At 38.9% G+C, this 25587-nt stretch overlaps 1 protein-coding gene across 3 annotated transcripts; it reads right to left on the minus strand.

Annotated features, from left to right (window-relative positions):
- On the minus strand, positions 1–25133 carry LOC122563164 (specifically androgen-regulated gene protein-like). Of its 3 annotated transcripts, XM_043716649.1 has the most exons (5): positions 24891–25133; positions 21840–21887; positions 19157–19338; positions 9087–9291; positions 1–4098 (listed from the first exon to the last, which is right to left on the minus strand). In XM_043716649.1, exons 3-5 carry the CDS (start codon positions 19259–19261, stop codon positions 2657–2659), a joined length of 1752 nt encoding a protein of 583 aa, XP_043572584.1. In that variant the 5' UTR covers positions 19262–19338; positions 21840–21887; positions 24891–25133; the 3' UTR covers positions 1–2656. The 3 variants fall into 3 exon arrangements, with proteins under 3 accessions (XP_043572584.1, XP_043572583.1, XP_043572582.1); XM_043716648.1 differs by lacking the exon at positions 21840–21887 and having other exon boundaries at positions 24968–25133; XM_043716647.1 differs by lacking the exon at positions 21840–21887.
- Between the last annotated feature and the right edge of the window lie 454 nt (positions 25134–25587).

Genomic DNA, 25587 nt, shown 5'->3' on the forward strand with positions numbered 1-25587 from the left:
AAAAATTGAAAACCATATCTATGTCACAGCACTTTTTTTTGTATAAAGCTACATTGAAAAACAATTGAAAATTGTCATTCATTCATCTATATCACCCCTTCCTTGTAAATTATCAGGACAAATCTTGAATAAAACAACACGGTAATTGTATTATTTTGTTTAAGGGCTCCAGAAATCTCAAACGTTATGGTTTGTGAAACAATAAAAAGATTCTCATCAGAAAACCACTTTGTTTGCATGATCAAAAAAGCTGAAACACTAAACTTTCACCTCACTTCCTCCACCTCCCAGCACTTAAAGCATTTTGCATTAAACTAGATACTTTGAGCTTAGGTAAATTAGATGTAGCTACTGATCCTTCTCATGAAGATTCTTGGTGACTATACTAATGGGAGAGGGGGGTTTAAGAAAAGCACAAATGTTATTTTTAAACTAATTAAAATGTATTCTTTAAATCATTTTAATTCCTCCTTAATGTACAGCTTACAACCTTAGAGTATCTAGGAATGGAAGATTACTCTTTCAGACACTGTTACAAGTAATCCAGGACAAAAATCAGAAATTAATAAGAGCTGTGTTTTCATTGCATAAGGATTTGATGAAGAAATAAATTGGCATCTTGTGACTAGCATTCAGATAATCAAGACACTACTCCCCAAAAGATGAAGGTGGAGTATCTTGAAGATGGAGGTGCCAAGTTATCAATGGTGAGAGCCTGGAGGAGAAGTGTCATCAGATGAAGTTAGAATTAGAAACTCCCCTTTGATGTTGCTCTCCTGTGGAATCCTAGCTAAATGACTTGTTCATTCTTGAGCAGCACCTGCACCAGAGGCCATTTGACCATGAGAGTACAATGTCGAATAAGTTGCTCAGCCATTGAATTGCAGTATGAATACATACTTTCAGGGAGATGCTAGATAGTGACCAGATGTCTTGGCTTAATTTCCCCTCATTAATTCAAGCACAGAGCTAATTGTAACAATCTTATTCTTACCTTAAATCAAGCACTAAAAAAGGACCCTGAGCATTGTAACTGGTTAACTATAAATGAACGTTCACTATTGGCATGCAGCCCTGCACTAATTTTCTGTAGTATAAATTGAAAAGCTATTCAAATTTTAGAAGAAATCTGTTCTCGCACAAGCCAATTCTTGCAATTTTAATCAGAAGTATTTTCTCTTGCACCTCCACTTCAAATATTCAATTGCACATTAACTGGTTCATTTCTTTGTTTTATATATCCAATATAAATGGCTACAAGCTTCCCAATGTCAAACTCAATGTATTTACAGTAACGCAACATATGTTTGTGGTCAATGGTGCTTTGCAGCAGTTAAACAGGTTTCAGACAATTTGCAATTCATTTTAGTTAAATACTCTTAAAGAAACCAATGGAATCTATTCCTGGTGATTGGACAAGAGATTATGGTTCTGACAAAATATCATCCTGTCAGGTAGTTGATAGGAAATGACCTAAAGAGAACAGAAACTAGATGCTAAAAGAGAAAAAGGAAGGGCCTACTGTCCATTTAGCAGCTGTCATGTAGAAAGGCTTGAGTTAAGGCCAGAGAAAACTTATAAGAAAACAACATCAGTGTGTGCCTTGTTGAAATCTTGCAAATTTCAGCATTGGATAACAGTATTCTGTACCATTTATTACCAAATTTGAACATTTATTGTAAAATCAGCTGGAAATATTTAAAAACAATATACTTAGAACTTAGGTTAAAAGATTTATAGTACTGCTTGGAAATTAATGCTTTAAATTCACGACTTGTGGCAGGTAAGTGAATTACTAGTTCATTTACAAATTACAAACTGAAATAACGTCTTAATACATATTAGATTTAGCATTTGTACATGACAATTACTATAATCATAATTAGTCAATTTTTAGATAGATATAATGGTTTGTTATGGAATTAATTAAAAAAATGTGAAGTGATACTAGAAAGAAATGGGGCAGAGTTGGAATATTTTTTCTAATGAGACACAGAGTATCTATACAGGAAGTTCCACACATACAAAAAGTCAGAATGCACTTAATTATACATTTACGCAGTGTCATAATTAAAACAATGCTTTCAATAAAAACTAAAATTTCTCTGAAGAGTCATACAACATAAGTCATTGTTTTAAAAGGAGAGCATTTTGAAACAGTTATTTTTACTGCAAAACATGGAAGTCTTTAATTGTACTTTGACATTAATAATAGGACTGCTCCCATTAAGAAAGTTAATAGAATCTCTAATGAAGTCTTGGTTATTGGTTCCAACAAATAGAACAACAGTCCAAGCGTGGACACATACTATTGAAAAACTGGAAAGCTGTCTTGCAATTTACTAAGCATTCAGAGGTCACATCCCACAAAATGAATCAAGGTGAACATGCAAAAAAAAATGCTTTATATATCAAAAGGTGGCAAAATTGCAGTAGTTACATTAATTTAAATACACAAAATAAAACAGCTCATTTTAAATTGATCTCTTTAACCATATTCTAATTCTACAGCTTCATTCCCATGTCAGAGATTGCAATGACTCTATGGCTTTATATGGCAGTAAGTTATTGCCTGTTTTAGATAAATTGGTTTCCAGCACGTTGATGGAACTGTCCTCAAGTCCATGAGATCGTATGCAGCCTTTTAAACTCATTTCTATTCTTTTAGAAGGCCAAGTTTTCTCAGTGCTTCTCTGTGGTCTTTGCTGGTTGGTCCTGGTGGCGCAACTTGCACATTAAGCGCCTTTGGTGGAGATTTCTGAAATTTGGTCGAAATATGGTTTATTGTAATTGGAAAAGACTTCCTTCCTGGTTTATCAGATGATACAACTTCTAATGTAGATCCATGTTTGACTGACAAATCCTTCTCTGAGCAAATCGACACAGGTCTGGGCCTACTGTTCGTGTTCACACCAAAAGCAGAGGCAGCACCAATCGAAGTATTTCGAGCAGCATCAGAATGCAAGGTGGGCTGATTATGATCACTAGATGTGCCAAACCTCTTTAAGCTACTTGCCTTTGTGGCACCAAACTGCCACTGTGCTGCATTTATATTTTTCACTTCTCCCTCGCTTGCATTTGCTGGTCTTCTTGCGAGAGGGAGTGTTTTGCTCATGCCAGGGTTAAGGACCGTGGTGGTTGGCATGCTGGTTCGGGCTGAACCGATGCTCACGGTTGGAGGGGCGTTTTCATTGGCTGTGGGAAACCTTTTTAAACTGCTCGATTTTGTGGAACCCAGTTGCCACTGCACTCTGTTTGCATTCCCCACAGTCACATTTGTCATTTTATTTGCTGTGCCACTCACGCCAAGGTCATCAGCAGTGGCTGCTGAATGGTTCAGAGGAGGTGCAATTCCAATTGGACGTTTCAGACTGTTGGTGTTTTTCGCTGACATTTCTGGTTGGTTCCTTTTAACTTCATTACTCGCTGTGACGGTCTGACCAATGGATGTCCCCTCTGTTTTTAGACTTGGAGGACTTGCTGAATTGGTTTTCTGGCCATCTGGCTCTGACAGCAATCCTAACTTACTCAAAGCTTGCATTCTTACTTGTTTTACTTCCTCATCAGTGCTGTTGTCCCTAGATAAATTATATCCATCATTTTGTGCAGCACCTTTTGGTACCTTAAAGCTATTCTGAGAGTTTCTATTAGGTACCATAAGATTATCACTCTTCTGGAAGCTTTTCAGTATGATATTGGATGGCAGTTTCCGGGGTTTTGGAGCCGTGGGAGGACCTAACTTTGTCTTTTCTTCAATAGACACTACCAATGCATGCTGAACTATTGCACTATTGGATCTTCGTCTTGTATCTTCAGAAGGCATGGGAGTTCTTCTGGATTCTGATATCTGACTGGATATCATGCTTTTGCTTTCAGCACTAGGTTTTTGGGTATATTTAGGCAAAGTATTTGCTCCAGTTTTAGCTCGCACCATCTGTGGGGATGTGGAATCAGTACAGTTTTTATTGCTGTGTGGTGAAACTGCCCGTGGGAATTTATATGCTCCAGATTTTTCCTGCACTGTCTGTGGGGAGATGAATTCAGTGCTGTTGTTCTTGTTGTTTGGTAAAACTGCTCTTGGGATTTTTCCATCAGGTTCTATTAAAGGAATTCAAAATAAAACAAAATTAGGAGAACTTAAATAAATTCAGAATTCTTCAAAACTTAAATGGCAGCTAAATGTAACAACCATTTCAAATAACTGTTAGCATGTAGATAAAAGCTATTAGAAGTTCAGCACAGCTAAACATCTTAACGCATAGTCCTTTGGAGTTATCGAGTTAGATAATATCCCATCCTATATAGGCAAAAGTGTTACACCATACAATTCATCATATAGCTGCTAATGCACATCTATATTTTATCTAGCTTATCACTTTAAAGTTAAAGTGTAATTGTTGTAAATAGACAGCAAGACCATTTATTTTAATTAACGAAGATGGTAGATGCAGCTGGAATTTATAATCACAGACAGAAAACCAAACAATGTTTAAAATTATATATGAAAGAACTGCAGTAATGGAAATTGATGGAAAACCTTAGCAGGTCTGGCAGTATCTGTGGAGAGAAATTAGAACAACGTTTCGGGTCGAGTGACCCATCCACTGAACGATTCTGAGGAAGGTCACTCTATCCAAAAGTTAACTCTTGTTTCTCACCACAGCTGCTGCCAGATCTATTGAATATTTCCTTCAATTTCCATTTTTGTTTAATATATTTCTGATATTAAAATACAGTGCATGAAACCTTTACACATGGTATATCACTGCTCCATGGCTCTCAATTACAGAAATTAAATTTGTATAAGGTTAAACTGTCTCCATTCAGGTGTTGCTATATCTTATCAACATAATCTTAAATGCCTTCCCTTTTGATTAGTTTCAGCAACATTTTATGATTAGTATCCACCATTTGCTTTAGATTAACTTGTGCAAAGTGGCATTCAATTCACTCTAAAACAACACACTGATTGTTCAATTATGTAGTTAGCCCTTAACCTAAATTAGTACTGAAAAGTAACTTACTTTTTTTTAACTAAAACAATGGAGATGCCCACTCTTTCTATTAAGAGAAAGGACAGTGTTGAAAGAATGGGTTTGTAACAGTATGTAGAAACAGTTAGTGTAGGGGCATTAAATGTCATGGGATTGAGGAAGCATACAGAAGGACTCATCCTGTGGAGAGACAACAGAAGATGACTGGAGGTGAAGGAAAAGGACAAACTTGGAAATGGGACATATGTTGTATTTAATGGGGTTACTGGCTGGGTATAGGGGACATGGTGACAGAGAATGCAATAAGTAAATCCAAAAGAAAAAGCAAGGGAAGGAATGGGAATGGGTTCACAACCTAAAGGTGCTGAACATAATATTCAGTCCAGTAGGTTGTAAAGTGCCTAGTCTGAAGAGGAGATGTTGTTCCTCTGGTTTGTGCTGTGATTCACTGGAAAAAAAGCAGCATGCTGAGGACAGACAAATAGGCAATTAGGGATACTTTGTTAAAATGACCAGCTACAGGAAGGTCGGGGTCATGTTGTGCATGGACTGTAGGTGTTCTGCAAAGCAGTCACCCAGTCTGCATTAATCTTTGATGTCCTTCTATAAGGAAATTGGTCATCCTGACAGTCTGGCTTAGGTATAATTCCAGCTTCACAGCAGTGTGGCTGACTGTTGACTACACGGTGAAAGAGCCCAGCAAGTCACTTAAGCTACAACAGAAAATCTTGAGAACCAAACTGGATTGACCACCCAACTATTTGAACAAAGCTCTGGAAGAAAAAAAAAGTACATGCTTTCTATTTCTCTCTGCAAGTCTTCCTCATTCATTATTTGACATATTCCATCATATTGTGCAGCACTACCACACAGTATTAAATGGGATACTTTAAGAACAGATTTAGCAGCTGTCAACCAACCAGTCATCTACTATGCTATAGGCCATCATTCACAGCTCAAAGTATTCAGCTACAATCTGTAACCTTGTGATATGACTTGTCCCTTATTCTACCATTAGCACCAAGCCAGGCTACCACCTTGCTATGTAAGGCAGCATGTCAGGAGCAGCATTAGGCAAACTTAAAAAATGAAAGGTGCCAACCCGGTGAAGCTATGTAGGAGTGCATTCATTCTAAACAGAAGTGATGCTGTAAAAGACATAACCAAGTGATCACTCAACTACTGGATGGTAGTCCTGCTATATCCAGACAGTAATTGTGTTGGTCTGCTAAACAATTATTTGCAAAAGGAAGTTTTGTAATGATGGCAGAGACCAGAAAACCATTCCCAAAGAGAAAGCCACCATTTTCAAGCAGAAATACTAAATGGGTGATCCATCACTACCTCCTTCCAAGGTCCACAGTGCCACAGATGCCAGACTTCACCAAATTTGAAACCACTCAAAAACACAGCTGATGGTAGTGGATACATCAAAAGTTTACAGGCCTTGACAATATCCTGGATGTGGTAGTGAAGATTAATGCTCCAAAGCTAGCCATGCCTATAGTAAAGCTTCAACACCCACATCTACTTCCAGATATGAAATAATTGCTTAGTGTGTCCTGTTTACATTTAATCACACATGGTATCAAGAAACTTTAAGGAAATAGAAGTCAAAAAGAATAAAGACAAACTCCCCCATTGAGTGCAGTCATACCGAGCACAAGAGAAAGATAGTCACGGCTGTTGGAGACAAATCATTTCAGCTCTAGAACTACCACAGGAGTTGCTTAGGGCAGTACCCTCTTTCCAATCATTTTCAGATGGTTCTGAATAACATTTCCCTCATCAAAAAAAGGTCAGATAAGGATGTTTGCTGGTGATTGCACAAAGTTCAGTACCATTCAAGCTTTGCTGATGAATAAAATAACAACGCCGTTCATGTCACACAAAACGGTGGAAGTGGCTATCCCAAAAAAGAAATATAACTAACCCTTGACATTCAACAACGTTATTACCATTGTAGAATTCCCTCAAAATAGTAAGCCAGACCAGCCATATGGTTAGGACACAGAGTATTGTATTCAGTTCTGGTCATCTCATTACAGGAAGGAGGTGGAGCCTTTGGAGAGGGTGCAAAAGAGGTTTACCAGGATGCTGCTTGGATAAGAAGGTATGAGCTAGAAGTAGAGACTAGAAAAACTCAGGTTATTTTCTCTGTAGTGGCAGAGGCTGAGGGGAGACTTTAAAAGAGGTCTATAAAATTATGATAGGTAGGGTTGACAGTCAGAATCTTTTTATCAGAGTTGAAATGTCTAATACTAAGGGGCATGCATTTAAGGTAAGAAGGGGAAGTTCAAAGGAGTTGAGGGGGCAAATTTGTTTTTTAAATGCAGCATGGTAGGAGTCTGGAACATATTGGCAGGGGTTGTGGTAGTCAAGGCAGTTACAATGGGGGGAGTTTAAGAGACTTTTAGATAAGCACATGAATAAGCAAGGAATGGAAAGATATGGACCAAGGGTAGGTGGAAAGATTTAGTTTAATTTGGTGTCATATTCCACATTATATGGTGAGCTGAAGAACCTGTTCCTGTGCTGTACGCTTCTATGTTCGACATAAATATTGTGGTTATAAGAACAGGTCAGAGGTTGGGAAATCTGTGTCAAATAGCTCACCTCCCATTTCCTCAGACATTTCATCATCTACAAGATAGGAATGTGATGAAATATTCTCCACATTCTTGGGCAAGTGCATCTTTAACAGCACTCAAGTAGTTTGAGATCATCCAGGACAAAGCAGTCCACTTGATTGGCATAATATCACTTTTAGCATTCATCACCAGTGAATAAGTAGAGATGGGCAATACATGATGCCTTGCCAGCAACAATCACACATGAACAAATAAAAAAATTCATGTTTTTTTAAAATATGGTCAGTTTGGGAATGTGGGATACGTGGCAGGAAATTTGTGCTCAGCAAGATGTCACAAATGATCATTTAATTTCCATTAGTGATGATCAAGACACTCTGGGAACTCCCCTTCTTTTATTCACAGTAAAGGCATCCAAATAATTTATATCCGCCTAAAGTGGTATGCATTACTCAGATTAACATTTCATTCAAAACAGCCCGTTTGATCATTAAAGCACAACCTCAGTACCTCAGCTAAACACTCAAATAGGTTATTGGATGGGACTTGGGACATGCACAACCCTTTTAACTTAAGTGGTAATTAATTTATAGCTAACAAACAAGGTCCCAGTTAAAGCTGGAGATAGCAAACTGAATGTTTTATGAAAGCACCATGGGGAGGAGAGGGGGAAAAATTGCTTGTTTGCAGATATTAAGAGAACAGAAAATTATCTTTAGCAGGCTTAAATTATCTGAGGATTTATAGGTCACAAATATCAGCATGATAAAAAAAGAACAAAGACAAAACTATGGAGAGTAGGTTGGAGATGTATGTGTCATTAGCCACATAGTTAAAGACCTACATGAGAACTAGAATTTTCTTTGCCACATTGAAGGTAATGAGGATGTTATAATAAAGCAACGGCACCTTTTAAGAAGAAGTGAAAGCTGCCAAAAGCAAGGCTTGAGATATAAAGGAAGTGGCAAAGTGGAGTCATCAGAAGTGATAACCATGCTGGATGAGTCATTATATAGAAATAGATTTTGTTCCTTGACTAATATTCTAACTGATGGAGTGGAATTCCAGGGAGCTATCCATTGACAATAATAACTGCATTATAGTGTCAAAAGGAAATTATTTGTCTTGCTCATCAGCTATACAATACAATGCTTAGAGAAATAGCCTTTAAGAGTGCACAAAAATCAATATTCTGCTTGTTGTGTACAACCTAACAAAATGACAAAAATGTTTATAATTGTCAGGTGCAATTATTCCAGGATGCAGGTTCTGGATCCAAATTATTTCATACCACAGAAATGGATATATACAGTAGAAAAGAAAGCCATTTAGCCCTTTAGGGATTTATTGCAATTTGCTGGAATGATCTAAACCTAATCCCACTGGTCTCTCTTCACTCAGGATTCTATTTCTACCCTTATTTTAAACATATTTCTAATCACAATGAAGGTGCCACCAATTGCACGAAGACATGTATAACTATTTAAAATTAGAGTCTTACCTGGACTTTGACGATGTCCTAATTCAGGGTGTGACAGGATAGGTCTTTCTGGCACACTCTCAGTTTTAGTGGAATGTTTGGTTTGCTCCAATTCATCAGTAGATAACCCATTATTGTCTTCAATATCTAATGCATCAATAGTTTCTTCAAGAAACATGAGACATTCCCTCTCTTCTGCTGAAAGATAGTCCAAGTACTCATCGTTCTGTTGAAGGAAAATCAAGGCAAACATTTAGTTTCATTGTATGGGATTGTTTAAGTTTGAAATTCGAGAGTCAGGGATAAAAAGCACTGACCCACACTGACCAAAGCAGGCTTTATGAATTACTGCTATTCACAAGGAAAAACAGTGATCCTCTACTCATTATAAAGGACTTCGACATTTCAACAGCAGCAACTCTCATACAATACAAAACCTATCCAAACTGGCTCAAATTAAACTTGATTGGACTTTGTTGAAATCCTACATTTCAATTCCATATCTATTCTTTGCATGAGCAGCCTGAATTTCACCCCAAACAAATATACCTCTCATCCATCTCCTCACCCCTGACTGTTTTAAATTGGTTTAATCAAATGTTTTAGTCAAGTGCCAGAGCAAGTCCAAAAAAACCATGGAAATTGGAGATTTTGAAAAAAATATCTTTCTGTGTTTTATGCATCTCATATCATTAACTAAAGCCAACATCTCACAAAGACTTGCAGGAGTTCAAGGTCTTAAACTTTTTAGAAATATTATTTTGAACAGAGATATTAAAACCCTCACACATATCTCTTTGTATACATTCATTGTCACACTGATTTTGTATGGTCATGGGTGAACAAGTACCATGGAGCAATAGAAATCCTTTCCTGTACTGACAGGAAGAATGAGGTAATTTCTTTTCAAGTATTTTCATCAAAGGAATGGTTGAGTGGGATGGTTCAGCCAGAATGGCAGATTTGAGGGACCAGTTGGTCATTTCCCACCCATGAATTTTGCTTGCTTGCAATTCTCCAGTTTATAACTTGTATAACCTAAAACATTTTCCTCCACCTCCAATCCTTTTAGAATAAATACTGACAAACAACATGAACTACTCAGACCATATCTGAGGAACAGCCCACAAGCTGTTCACAAATCCTAAAGAAATGAAAACAAAATGAAGTGGGTCAACATCAAGTCTGGGGGAAAAGGGTTATGGGTACATTAATATTGCAAGTTTGCCAATGATACAGAGCTAGTTTTGTTTCATAATATGATGAAATGGAGAGAGAAAATATAGACAGGACTAAATTAAATGAAGCAGAAGTTTCATCCCAGAAGGATCAGAGTCAAATTATTTTGTTTTGATGTGGAGTCAAATTTGATGAATTTATGTAAAGATTTAATTGACAAACAGCTTTGCCCATTATCATCGCTAGGCATTGCCAAAGCTCATACAGAAATGATACAATTAAAAAGTTTAGATCAGCATAAACAGGAATCCTGTATGTTTGAATATAATCTCTCGTAGCTATGGAGCAAGTCTTCCTTTTTTCAGGGTTTATCATTTCCTCCTATAAATTTCCCAAGTATTAACAAATCTAACATGAATAAAGATTTACTCAATAGCGATGTCAAAATATTCATATGGACAAAATTATTTGTCCACTAACTGCTAGAAATACATATCTCACCAGCAAAATAGAGGGAAAAGCGTCAAATTAAATATGGTCTTCAAGATTCAGCAATGCTCCATAAAGTATTATAAGTATGTGCAAGTCACCAGGAACTATAGCCCAACAGAAGTTTCTTTGTCCTTTGATTTTCATTTACTTTTCAGAAATGTTAAACCTCAACGGGGATAGACAAAAATACTTCTGTTGCTTGTTGTCAACAGGAAGAACATGCAGATTCTCCCAAGCCACAGACATGGAGAAGACTTATCTTGAGATAATATCCAAATCTACCAGACTGAGATGGATGACATTTTGGGGATAAAGCCAGAAAAGGTACTCTGTTCAATATAGTCTGATTATGTTCCTGCATTTAATCATTATGAACAATGATCCAAGCAGCCATGGAGATCAGAGCAATGATTAAATCTTACAACCTAGGGAATTGCATAATGAATTGTCCATCTATGAACATTTTGATGACACTCACCTGCAAAAGGAGCATTTGCCTCTCTAGTTAATCAAAATGAAATTCTTATACAATTTTACAAATTTCTCAGAGTAATTGGAATTCAATTCAAAGTTAAATGATTAATGCACACTTTCAATTGGATTTCCAGTCAGATGTTTCAACTGGATTCATTGTTTCTCTCAGGTAATGTTGTTAAAAGGCTTCATCAAAACACAAAGTATGATAATAAGATCGGGATTTTGCCTTACTCTGTCAAGTACAAAGTTAAAATTCGCAACACCAGGTTATAGTCCAACAGGTTTATTTGCAAGCACTGGTGTTCGGAGTGCTACTCTCTGACAGCGAGTGCTTCCAAATAAACCTGTTAAGACTATAACCTGTTGTTGTGGATTTTTAACTTTTTACACCTCAGTCCAATACAAAATAATGTCTGTCCAAGTACAGTAATGTTACTCAATCTTGTAAATTGCCCAAATGCCTTATAAATATGGTATTTGTTTGCATTGTTCAATGTCAGCTATACAATAGTGTAATCCATTGGTATCACAATACTATCCCATCGGTGATCTGAACTGAATATTCAAGTCATTCAAATAGATGATTCTTCAATCTCTCAGCAGGTGGACTAAGTAAATAATTCTGAGTGATAAGGTTAGGTAGGAAGCATAAAGCCACATTGTTTCACAGTAAGTAGACAAACATTAATATAATGAGCAGCTTTCAAATCAGTCCATTTCATGTTTGCACAATAAAGTATACATACATTATGAGGCACAATCTCACTCCACTCCAACATCATTTCAATACTGTATTTTAAACTTACATTTAGCAAAAAAATCCCTCACAGCTTAACTCAATAAAAGCTCTATTGAATCATGTGTTTTATCAGCCTCCTATTCATAGCCATAAGGGATTAAAAGTCTTCCTAATACAATGGATGAAAGATGTTTATCAATTGTCAAAACACTGTGTTTACAGTCCTTAAAGAAAGAGGAAGCACAATTACAATCCCAACCACCTGTTACCTTAAAATGTCATCTTAAATTTATAACTTCAAAAAATTACAAACAGTTATTTTAAATCTTTAAAAAAATTCACAAGGTATCGTACATTTCAAATGGGAATTCTCATTCTCAAATTATTTCATGACCTCAACACTTCCAATCTCTATAAAATTCACTAGAAATACGTACACTCCTCTAATTCTGGCCTTTTGCAAAATTGATGGAAATAACTGCTCAAGCATTGGTAACTCTGCCTTCAGCTGGTGGCGAACATGAGCTCAGAATTCCCTCTCTAAATCTCTCTTTCTCAAAGAATCTCCCTTAAAAACTTACCTGTCTGGCTTAATATCCATATCAACTGTTTGATAATGCACCTGACAAACATCTTATTATATATTACTGTGCTACATAAATGCAAGTTAAGTTATTCAATGAATCTGAACAAAATGCATAACATTAGGGTATATTTTCTAGGCCTCCAAATAGTGACATAAATATAAAATCAAGCAGCAGATTTGCAGGGAAAACATAGATGAGCAAAAATCATGAAGAGCGATGATTATGAGCAACTTTAGTTATCCAAATATCAATTAGGTAAGTATTAGAATAAAGGGCAAGGGGAAGGTGGCACTTCTGAAACATATGCAAGAGAATTTCTGTTAACAGTATGTTCTCAGTCCAACTAGAAAGGAAAATTTACTGAATCTGTCAATGGGGAATGAGGTGAGCCAGGTGGCTCAAGTGTCAGTGAGAGAACATGTGAGTAAAGAAATAATGATCACTCCAGAGTGTAGATTAACAATGGAAAACAACAAAGAATAACTTAAATTAGGGCCTCCAAATAAGAAGTAGGCTAGTTTTATTGGGATGAAAGGCAATCTAGCCAAAGTAAAAACAGAATCAAAAGACTGATAGGAAAACTGCAAAATGAACAACAGGTAATCTCCATAGAAGATGTGTTAGGCATAGTCTAGGTATACCTCAAAAGAATGAAAGGCAAGGAAAGCAGTGTCCAAGATCCTTGGATAACAAGGAAGCTGGAGAATGAGGGAGAAAAAACCTAGAGAAGAATTTCAATATACACCACAAAGAGTGGCTCAGTGACAGCACTACTGGTCAAGCCCTATAGGACATGGCTGCTAGACTGCAACTGTGACAGGTAGTGAGGGAACAAACAAGAGGGAAAACACACTTGACCTCATCCTCACCAATTTACCTGCTGCAGATGCAACTGTCCATGACAGTATTGGTAACAGTGACTGCATAGTCCTCATGGAGGCAATTTCCTGTCTTCACATTGAGAATACATTATATCATTCTGTCTGGCACTGTCACTGCGTGCTGCAATGGCCATGGCCTGGAAAAATATTCCATTAATTGTACCGAAGACTTGGTGCTGCAGAACTTGCCACAGCCCTGGTCAACTACAGCTACAATATTGGCATCTACCTGATGTGGAAAATTGTCCAGGTAGTTCCTGACAAAAAAAAACAAATCCAACCCAGCCAATTACTTCACAATCAAACTACTCTCAATCATTTGTAAAATGATGGAAGGCGTTGTCAGCTGTGTTATATTAAGCAGTACCTGCTCACTGACACTCAGTTGGGTTCCACTAGGGCCACTCAGCACCTGACTACTTTACAATCTTGGATCAAACATGGACCAAAACGCTGAATTTCAAAGGTGGGCTGAGAGTTACTGCCCTTAACACCAAGGCCACATTTGACTAAGTTGGCATCAAGAAACTTTAACAAAACTGGAGGCAATGAAAATTAGGGCAAAAACTCTCCAGTGGTTAGTGTCATACATGGCACAAAGGAAGATGGTTGTGGTTGTAGGAGGTCAGTCAGTCAATTCAGCTCCAGGACATCTTTGTAATAGTTCATCAGGGTAGTGTTCTAGGCCAATCCAACTTCAGCTGCTTCAATGACTTTCCCTTCATCATGAGGTCAGAAGTGGGCGATGTGTGACTCTTCAAGTACTGAAGCAAACCCTGTCCAAATGCAGCAGACCTGGACAATATCAAGGCTTGGGTTGACAAGTCACAAGTAACATTCATGCCACACAATAACATCTCCAATAAGAGAATTTAACCATCATCCTTTGACATTCAGCATTACCATCCGCAAATTCCCCATTGTCAATATCCTGGGGGTTATCTTTGATGAGAAAGTGAAAAGACCTGCCATATAAATACTGTCTCTACATTAGCAGATCACATTCTAAGAATCCTACAGTGACTACCTCACCCGCTGACATCCAAGTCATGTCCACCATCTACAAGGCACAAGTCAGGGGTGTGATGGAATACTCCGCTGTTGCTTGAATGAGTGTGGCTCCAGCAACTCAAGAAACTTGACATAAGCCAGGACAATGCAGCCCATTTGATTGGCACTGTATCCACCAACATCCACACTACCAACACTCAATACACATTGCAGCCACTGTCTCCAAGCACTGCAGGAATTCACCAAAGCTCCTTAGACAGCACCTTCTAAACCCACCCATCTAGAAAGACAGATAAATGGAAAATAAATGGAAAGAAACATCTGCAATTTTCCACTCACCTTTCTGACTTGGAAAAATTTTGCTGTTCTTTCACTATCACTGCGTCAAAATCCTGCAATTCCCCTCCTAACAGCATTGAGGGTTTAGTTACAGCACACAGACTGTAGTGGTTGAAGGTAGCAGCTCACCACCATCTTCTCAAGGGCAACTAGTGATAGGCAATAAGCATGTTGCCATGTCCCATGAGCAAACAAAACATTGCTGAGGGCAGTTGTGGGATTAGTTGGGAAAGGAGGAAAATAAAACTGCCAAAGGCTAAATGAGAGAATTCTAATTATCATAAGGGAATCCAATAATTTAATAGCATGTGAATAATAATGGATTTTAAAAGACAGGCACATAATGTATACTTGCAGGCACAAGGTGGATCTAGAATACTGGAGAATGTTGGTAAAATACTGGTAGCAATGTAAAAATTGATAAGAAACCTGTCCTAGAAAGGCTGATGATGCTTAAGAATTGATAAATGATTTGGTCTGGTTCCTTTGATCCTGGTTACGAAAGGAAGTGGAGACTGCACGGGCTGTTACAAATCTTCCTGCTCGGGGAGAAGTATAAATCTTTGAAAGCAACAGACTAAATTAAGAGAGCAGTTAGTGACGCATATCACTTCTGAACTTCATAAATAGAGGTATTTATTAGAAAAGGTGGGAAGTTTGCTGGACCTTTATAAACCGCAAGTTAAGTCACACGGAGAGCTTGTGACCACTTCTGGTCAATATTCTTCAGGAAAATCCTTGACAGGAACCGAGGAGATTTACGAAAGTAGTTGCAGGAATAAGAGCTTTGAACTGTTAGCTTAGAGAAGCTGTTGTTAGTCTCCGTGGAGCAAAGGCGGCAAGGGGGCATGTGTTTACAGAGTCAGAGATGTGCGGTACTGAAACAGACCCCTCAGTCCAACTTGTTCATGCCGACCAAATATCCCAACCCCATCTAGTCCCACCTGCCAGCACCTGGCCCATATCCCTCTAAACCCTTCCTATTCATATACCCATCCAGATGCCTTTTAAATGTTGCAATTGTACTAGCCTCTACCATTTCCTCTGGCAGCCCATTCCACATATACACCACCCTGTTTGAAAAGGTTGCCTCTTAGGTCTCTTTTGTATCTTTCCCCTCTCACTCTAAACCTATGGCCTCTAGTTCTGGACTCCCCCACCTCAGGGTAAAAGACTTTGCCTATTTATCCTATCCATGCCTCTCATGATTTTATAAGCCTTTATAAGGTCACCCCCTCAACCTCCAACAGGTCAGGCAGCATCCAAGGAGCAGGAGAGTCAACGTTTTGGGCATAAGCCCTTCATCAGGAATATGGAGGGGGGAACAGGGCTGAGAGATAAATAGAGGGGTGAGGTTGGGGCTGTGGGGTGGGACAGTGAATAGGTGGGTACAGGTCACCTCCCACCTGCATCCAATTACCATCCCATCTATCTTCCCTAAAGCCCCAGTCCAACATTTATCTCTCAGCCCCTTTCCCCTCCACATTCCTGATGAAGGGCTTATGCCCGAAATATCAACTCCCCTGCTCCACAGATGCTGCCTTACCTGCTGTGCTTTTCTAGTGCCACACTTTTTAACTTTGAGTCTCCAGCATCTGCAGTCCTCACTTTCACCTGGGACATGTGAGAGTCAGAGATACCATTTAATAAAATATAAATGTGCCAATGACTTGGAACTCCCTACCTATGATGTGGTGGAAGCAGACGATTGATTACTTGAATTGGGTATGAAAGAAAGGATTACAGGGCTCGAGTACAGACTGGCGAAATTGCTCTAGATGGTTTCTAACCAATCTGTTCAGGGACATTATTACATACTTTGGAGCAAGTGGATCTTGAATGAGCTCACATAGTTTCAATAGCTGAGTGGTCTCCCTCTGTGTCATAGACTGATCTGTGAGACTTTAATATTATTTGATTATAGCCTGGTAAACTTAAATTAAAATTTAATTTAGTTGCTCAGTAAATCAGATTTGATCTTTGTGCTTCAGATATGTTTCAAATTTGAAACAATTTATATAAGAGATTCTATTTGTTACAATAGAAACATACAAGAGAATATGATTTGGATGTTTCAATGTATAATTTCAGTTACATCACACTAAATTTTTGCTATAAATTCTGTGATACGATCGAGCCCTCCACTATCACCTGATGAAGGAGCGTCTCTCCGAAAGCTAGTGTGCTTCCAATTAAACCTCTTGGACTATAACCTGGTGTTCTGTGATTTTTAACTTTGTACAAGAAAATAGGTTAATTCGCTAAAGTTAAATGCAGGTTGCTGCATGTACTTTTTACAAAACTACAAAAGGTGAATATTATATTGTTTAAATCAGCAACAAAAAAAAAACAAATGCTGACCCAGGAGTTAAACAGATGAATCACAGTTAATCTACAAACGTAAATCCTAACTGGAAGTACCAGTTTCAATGATCTGAAAGGTCAGTAAAAACAGGTTCTTCTACATTCTTCAAGTGAAAAGCAAGAAATCACCAACTGCCCCAAATAAAAAGCTAAACATACAGGATGTCCTAATATCTCTTTCTCAAAACTGTCTAACAGGGTTCCATTTTTAACTTGTGTTATCACAAAAATAGCTACCACAAGCAAGGAAACCAATCAGTCCCCAGGAATTCTGTTTTACATACTGATTGCTTTACGTTTCATGCTAATCACAATTGGAGATCACTCAGCACATTGGGCCTGTGCTGACACTTCCACAGAGCTATCCAATTAGTCCCACTCCTAGTTCTGCATGAAAATTAAACAATATTCACAAACTTAATAATATAAACAAATCCCCTTTGTACTTGAAAACCACAACCATCTTCACAAACACAAAAATGTGGTGTATACAAGTACCCCAGCTCAGCTGTCACTTTTAAACCCTGAAACTTCCCTGCTTCCCTCCCAAATGACTCAAGGTAATTAAGAGAGACTTGGAAAAATCAAGAGAGACAGTATGTGTATTTTATTAGTAGAAACATTGGCCAATTCATAAAATTCATTGAGATGACTTGCATAAAGTATATGGATTTAGTATTCTGGGTGTGTAAACTGTCAGATCTGTCCAACTGTGTTATAGACTTAGTGATTGAAAATTATATCCTATCTCAATTCCACATTGATTAGCTTGATGAGTTTGAAGTTTCCTTTACATTAAGAAATTATGCATTAGTTTTGTAACACGATATAGAGGTATCGGCAGCACGGTGGCACAGTGGTTAGCACTGGTGCCTCACAGCACCAGAGACCCGGGTTCAATTCCTGCCTCAGGCAACTGTCTGTGTGGAGTTTGCACATTCTCCCCGTGCCTGCGTGGGTTTCCCCTGGGTACTCCGGTTTCCTCCCACATTCGAAAAATGTGCAGGTTAGGTGAATTGGCCATGTTGTTAAATTGCCTGTAGTGTTAGGTGAAGGGGTAAGTGTAGGAGAATGGGTCTGGGTGGGTTGCTCTTCGGAGGGTCGGTGTTGACTTGCTGGGCGGAAGGGCCTGTTTCCACACTGTAAGTAATCTAAGTAAATCTTAATTCTGGTATTGATGAAACACTGCAGGCTTTTTCTCCTCTGTATTTGATATAGCATGCATTCAGTGATGTGCTACATGGCTTATCCAGTCAGAATTGGAGTTGGAGAGGTTATGGATATCAAAACAAAAGTATTTTCCTCTTGCTTAGGCAAATAATTGTTTTGCAATGTTACACAATAGATTATATTCCCTACAGTGTGGAAACAGGCCCTTCAGCCCAACAACACCACACCGACCCTCCAAAGAGTAACCCACCCAGACCCATTTCCCTCTAACTAATGCAACCAACACTATGGACAATTTAACATGACCAGTTCACCTGAACTGCACATCTTTGGACTGTGGGAGGAAACCCACGCAGACACAGAGAGAATGTGCAAACTCCACACAGGCAATCACCCAAGGCTGGGATTGAACCTGGGACCCTGGTGCTGTGAGGCAACAGTGCTAACCACTGAGCCACTGTGCCACCCATGCAAATGTTGTTGACTAGATATTCAAACACATTAAGATTTTTACTACTTTGCAATTGTACTCAGGTCCCAAAATACAAACATAAGAAAGAAATAAGAAGCTCCACCCAAGAAAAATCAGAGAACAGTTTTGATTATGAAACACTGGATTAAATGTAACATCTACAGAAACTATGGTTGGTCACACAAAATTGGTCAAGAGATCAGAAATTTCAATCTTTTAAATTAGAAAATATTATTACAAAATAAATTACCAATTTAAAAAAATTAGTAATAATTGTTCAGCGTGATGAGATTTTGTTGTCAGATTATCTTGTCTCCTTATACAATTACCACACCCACCTTGGAAAATTGCTATCTCTTATTAAAGTATGAAAGACTTACAAAAGCAGAGTTAGTGCTGATTACATTGTTGCAGCTTCCAACAATACTGACACTGGCAATGGAATCCATGGGAAATTGTCCAGCCCACGTATCACTTGTGGGCATCGCACTAGGGCCTTCTTAGTTGGATCAGTTCAGGCAAGGGTATACTTTGAATAAGAACCAGAAAAAGCCAATAGTGACTGTAATCAGAAAACAAGAACATATAAATATCATTGTAAAAAGAATAAATCAGAAAAGAAACTCAAACAAAAAACTACCAAACATTGTAAAAAATCACATTATGTTAAGTCACAATATATTCTAATTATGTTACTTCCTGTTAACAGAAAAGCCAGGAAAACATTGGAGATGAATTAACACGTTGCCATTGTGTACTGTACAGTATATCAAATGTCACCCTGTTTTACGACTAGATGTACCATACCATGTAATAAGATATGAATTTACTGTAAGAACACCCACTATTGAAGATACAGATTTCATATCATCAATATTTTGTGGTCCAGTTTCCAAGAAGTGCAGTTGATAATGGCACAATGAGGGAAACTACATCTGAGATTGGGGTGAACAGGATAATTATTATGCACAGTTGATTAGAGAGAATGATTGTGAATTTAGCAGTAGATGACGACAAGAAAGTATAGACTGGAGTAGATGAACTCAATGTCAAATTATCCACAAAGGTTGGGAAAGTTCCATGGCACCACAAGAGGCCTTAACAGATTCTTTTAAGCTTTGTATTAAAGAAAAATACTGTGGATGCTGGCAATAAGACCACAGGAGTTTGGGAGCAGAATTAGGTCATTTGGACAATTGAATAATGGAGCAAATTCAATCACAGCTAATATGTTTCTAACCACACTGCCCTGCCTTCTCCTTGTAATCTTTGATTCCTCTACTAATCAAGAACATATCTCTGTCTTAAATGTAATGAATGACTTGGTCTCCACAGCCCTCTGTGGAAGAGTTCCATAGATTCAGGACCCTCTAGCTGAAGAAATTCCTCCTCATCTCAGTTCTAAAGTGCCTTCCCTTCGCTGAGGCCCTAGTCTCTCGTACTGGTGGAAACATCTTCTCTATATACACTCTATCCAGGCTTCTCAGTTATCTGTAAGTTTCAATGAGGTTCCCCCTCATCCTTTTAAACTACAAGTACAGAGTCCCTACTCTCTCCTTATTTGAAAAGCCCTTCACTACCAGAATCATTCTTGTAAACTTCCTCTGGTACCCTCCCCACTAGCACATCCCTCCTTAGATGCGAAGCTTAAAATTGTCACAATATTCCAAATGCTATCTGCCCAAAGCCTTAAACAGCCTCAGCAGTACACTTCTGCTCTTGTTTATTGAACCTGCGTATTCACCTTAAAAGAATCCTGAACTATGACTTCCAAGTCCCATTGCATTTCTGATTTCTGAAGCCTTTATAGACAATAGGTGCAGGAGTAGGCCATTCTGCCCTTCGAGCCTGCACCACCATTCAATATGATCATGGCTGATCATCCTTAATCAGTATCCTGTTCCTGCCTTATCTCCATAACCCTTGATTCCACAATTCTTGAGAGCTCAATCCAACTCTTTCTTAAATCAATCCAGAGACTGGGCCTCCACTGCCCTCTGGGGCAGAGCATTCCACACAGCCACCACTCTCTGGGTGAAGAAGTTTCTCCTCATCTCTGTCCTAAATGGTCTACCCTGTATTTTTAAGCTGTGTCCTCTGGTTCGGCACTCACCCATCAGCAGAAACATGTTTCCTGCCTCCAGAGTGTCCAATCCTTTAATAATCTTATATGTCTCAATCAGATCCCCTCTCAGTCTTCTAAACTCAAGGGTATACAAGCCCAATCGCTCCAGTCCTTCAGTGTAAGGTAATCCCGCCATTCCAGGAATTGACCTCGTGAACCTCCGCTGCACCATGTAGAAAATAGTCTACACCTCTATTCTTCCTAAGTGCATAACCTCACACTCTCATATCATATTCCATCTGCCACTCCTTTGCCCACATCGTTTTGCTGCCTCTCTACTTCAGTACCATCTGTCCTGCCACCAATCTTTGTGCTATCTGCAAACTTAGCAATAATGCCCTCAGTTCCTTCATTCAGATCATTAACGTATAAATGAACAGTTGTGGTCCTGACACAGACCCCTGCAGAACTCCACTAGTCACCAGCTGCCATCATGAAAAAGACATCTTTATCCCCTCTCTCTGCCTTCTGTCAGACAACCAATCCTCTGTCCATATCAGTACCTTGTCCCTAATAACTTATTTTATTTAGCAGCGTCCTGTATGACACCTTGACAAAGGCCTTCTAGAAATCCAAATAGATTGTATCTGTTGCCTCTCCTTTATCTAGCTTGCTTGTTACCTCCTAAATGAATTCTACCAGATTTGTTGGTCATGACCTCCCCTTGATGAAGCTGTGCTGACTCAATCCTAATTGATGACGCACTTCCAAGTACTCTGCAATCTTATTCTTAATAATGGACTGTAAAATCTTACCAATAATTGAATTTGGGCTAACTGGCTACAGTTTCCTATCTTCTGTTTCCTTCCCTCTTAAACACGGGTGTTACTTTAGTAATTTTCCAGTCCTCTGGGACTCTCCCTGACTCCTGCGATTCTTGAAAGATTATCTTCTATCTTCCCCAGTACCTTCTCCTTAGTGATGGCCACTACACTCACCTCTGCCCCCTGTCTTCTGAAGTTCTGATATGCTGCTGGGGTCTTCCACTGTGAAAATTGAAGCAAATTACCTATTCAGTTCCTCTGAACTTTCTTTGTTCTGAAAATACTTAGGACTGTCAGCACATATAAAGAGAGAAACAGGGTTAACCTTGATTCAAATAAGATTCCTCTTCGAATCCCAAATAGCATGCTTCTTAAAACACAGTCTTCTGAAGTAATATTTGACTGGAAATTATATTTCGGATTTTCTCTTCAGAGATTGGCAAAGCTGCTGTGCATTTCCAATATTTGTTTCTTTTTAATTTATTATATGCAATCTTTAAATGACTCCCTGTCAGCAGTAGTTCAAATCAGCACTAAACTTTCAGTGGGGAGTTTAGTTTGCTTATATATTCTATGTAAATTCAGTGGTGGCACAAGTTCAATGTATTTCGGTTATGAGCCCAACAGAATATACCAGGTCATAAAGCTAACCACAACAATTTATAGTATTAACTTAACATCAAATAACCTCACTGGAGCAGTACACAATAAAATTTAACAATAAGTCAAAAAGGAGTGTGGCCAAAGGCTTTGTCAAAGAGATAGATTTCTAAAAAATTTCTTGAAGGAGTAAGGTGTGTTAAAGAGGTGGTGAGATTTAGTAGGGAGGAAATCCAGATGTTAGGGCCATGGCAACCAAAGGCATAGCCATGGATGTCTGAATGATTAAAATCTCAAATAGCGGCTTTTAGATTTTTCAATTTAATTAAAGACTTTCTTAAGCTTGCCGCATCAGTGTGTAATTAATTCCAAGATGGCAGCAGAGTAGGACTGCTCAACTGGAGTTTGACCGCTCCCTCCATTTTTGTGTCTTTTCCCCCCCTTCTTTCTTCTGACCTGGTGTCCTTGTAAAAGCAAAGTCATGATGGACTCCTGGCCTGAAGAGCCTCAGGTGGAACTCGTGCAGATTCCTGGCCTCAGCACAGACTTCCGGCCTGGAGGTGAACCCTCGCACTTCTGCCCTTGAGGTGAAGCCCAGCACGGTCTGTAGGGTAGATGCCAGCACGGATTGGGTTGGAAGGACTGTTATTCTGAACATTTTTAAATTCATTATTTTTCTGATTTATTCCGATGAGTTTGTACTTTTGCACCTAAGGTGGCACAAAATGTCTGTCATGTTGGGCTTTTTGTTTTCCCCGCCACCACCCATCCACCCCTCCCCAACCCTGCAGAATTTGTATTTATGAATCTGTACCTAGTTACTTCTGTAGGGAAAGTGAGGTCTGCAGATGCTGGAGATCAGAGCTGGAAATGTGTTGCTGGAAAAGCGCAGCAGGTCAGGCAGCATCCAGGGAACAGGAGAATCGACGTTTCGGGCATAAGCCCTTCTTCAGGAATCACTTACTTCTGTAGCCAACATAGCACCCTAAGTGGCAACATCTAAATTTTTCACTGTCCTCATGTGAGTACATGTGACAATAAAGCTAATTCTAATTCTAAATACTGGTAAGGCTTATTTCAATAACAAAAGATGCACCAATGTTTTATTCACCTGAAAAGGGTACACCTCCTTTATAAATCAGAGCTCATTTAAATACACTATCAGCAAATTTATACATCAAAGTGTCTCTGCTATGATTACTGTGCACTTGCCATAAAATGGAGCGTCATTAGAAGGGCAACGTGGAATTGCCTTAATGGGCACACCACTTAAAATGCAAAGATGAAGAAAGCTTTGACTGCGTGAAAACCTTTTACAAACCACGAAAGAGCATTTATGGGAGACTGTAATTAACATTGTACAGCGCGTTTCTCCAAACGTGATTTTGGAAATATACATAAATCCTATTAAAATTCTAAATGACCCCTGCATTTTTTTGAATCAGACTATCATGTTTTTTTTAAAGTAGTTTGAACATCGCTTTGTAAATTTCAAAAGGGAACAGGGCGGAAGAATCCAGTTTTAAAACAACCCTACAATTTCGTTTCTTCACTAGGAAATGTAAAAGGGAGGAAGAGAGAAACAGAGGTTCTCCTTTTGGTCTGAACTTCAAATTCAACATTTAACAAATGAGCGTTTCCCCCACGACGCGCGATGATTTAACTTGTCCACCACACGGTTACACCTCTCCTTTCAGTGAACACTCGAATAAACGAAGGGGCAAAGTATGCTCAGGCATGCACGAAGAAAGCAGCATTTTTACCCAATAAGATTAACGCAAATTGCTCCTGCAATATCAGGTTAGTCGAGCGGCCAGTATTCAACCCACTATGTCAGGTCATGTGATGGTATTGACAAAAGGTGGGGATAAGATTCAGCTCAAACTGAACATTTCTTTTTTTAAAAAAAAACCTCCTTATAACACAGAATATCTGCTTTAAAAACAAAAAAAGGTAGAAACGAAGTACTGGAAGTGTACTTTACACAATACACCAACTGGGTATTAATACATAGTTCAGGCTAATCCTTTGGTTACTTTTAGATCCAAGAATAATGAGTCAAGAACATTCTGCACACTTTCCCACCACATAGTTTCAAAAATCTCAGTCTTTGCCCAACAAATCATAACGAAACTGGAGGGTTTTTAACAGAGAAAAAAAAGAGCCTGGAAACGACTTCGGAGCAAGCAAAATTAATTCTGGAATAGAATGACGTTGATATAGTTTGGGTACAACCCACTTTCCGTTCAAGTAGATGGCAAATCAACTTTCCCCGATACACAATCAGCTCGTTCACCGAGAATCCAGTGTTATCACAGATCTTTCATTTAGTCTGGATCAAAGTACGCGGAAAGCTTGAACGCATCGAGTGTCCCAGGTCAGAGACGGATTCGTTGTACAGTCTGGGATACAGTTCATCAACCTTTTACTAAACCTGAAGCGCGCTGATTGCTGCGAAATCCCTGATCTCGACACCGGACAACGCTGTGCCTTCTATCCTACCAGATTAACCCTGACAAACGATCATACTTTCATTTAGAACTGAGTCATGAGAACTTCACCCAGCGTTTTCTTTAGCGCTCTCAATGACATTGAAAGGGACTCCCAGTTTAATCATTTACTCACCTGAATACAACCAATCCCGATAAATCCAACTACGTTTGGAAAGAGCTCATAGACAATTCAAAACAAATGAAACTCACTCTCGCTGGTTCTTCCGGTAAATTGTCGTGTTTTAGTGCGTCCGCTGGTTAAATTCTTTGCTTAATCCTTCCCTTTACAGCTTCAGAGATGCACCCTTCCGCGCCAGCCAATGAGCTTTGGCTTTCGAACTGCAATAAACATACCAGCCCTCTCGAATCTCTGCACGTGGTGACAAATCAGATTCCTTCATTTTTACGGAACCTGTCGAGCGCATCCCGCTCACTCACCTTAGTCAACAAAACCTTGCCTCGCCTCTCTCTTACTCGCATCCAACCAGATCCAGTTTCGTTCAGCTCATCAACCAATCAGCGCTTCTCGTAGCATACCTCCCGACCAGATCGCTGGGAATGCTCCGCCTCTTTCTACTAGGAAATACCCCTTTAGAAACGGGGCTGGCCGATGTGGATGTTTTCGTCAAGTTGTGGAAACCTTACCCTTATCAGGATGAACCGTTACAAATTCCATTCAGGCAGCATCCGACGAGCAGCAAAATCGACGTTTCGGGCAAAAGCCCTTGATCAGGAATAAAGGCAGAGTGCCTGAAGCGTGGAGAGGGTGGGGTTGGGGAGAAAGTAGCATAGAGTACAATGGGTGAGTGGGGGAGGAGATGAAGGTGATA

This window comes from Chiloscyllium plagiosum, chromosome 26, assembly GCF_004010195.1.
Source record: "Chiloscyllium plagiosum isolate BGI_BamShark_2017 chromosome 26, ASM401019v2, whole genome shotgun sequence".
NCBI classification, from domain to species: Eukaryota; Metazoa; Chordata; class Chondrichthyes; order Orectolobiformes; family Hemiscylliidae; genus Chiloscyllium; species Chiloscyllium plagiosum.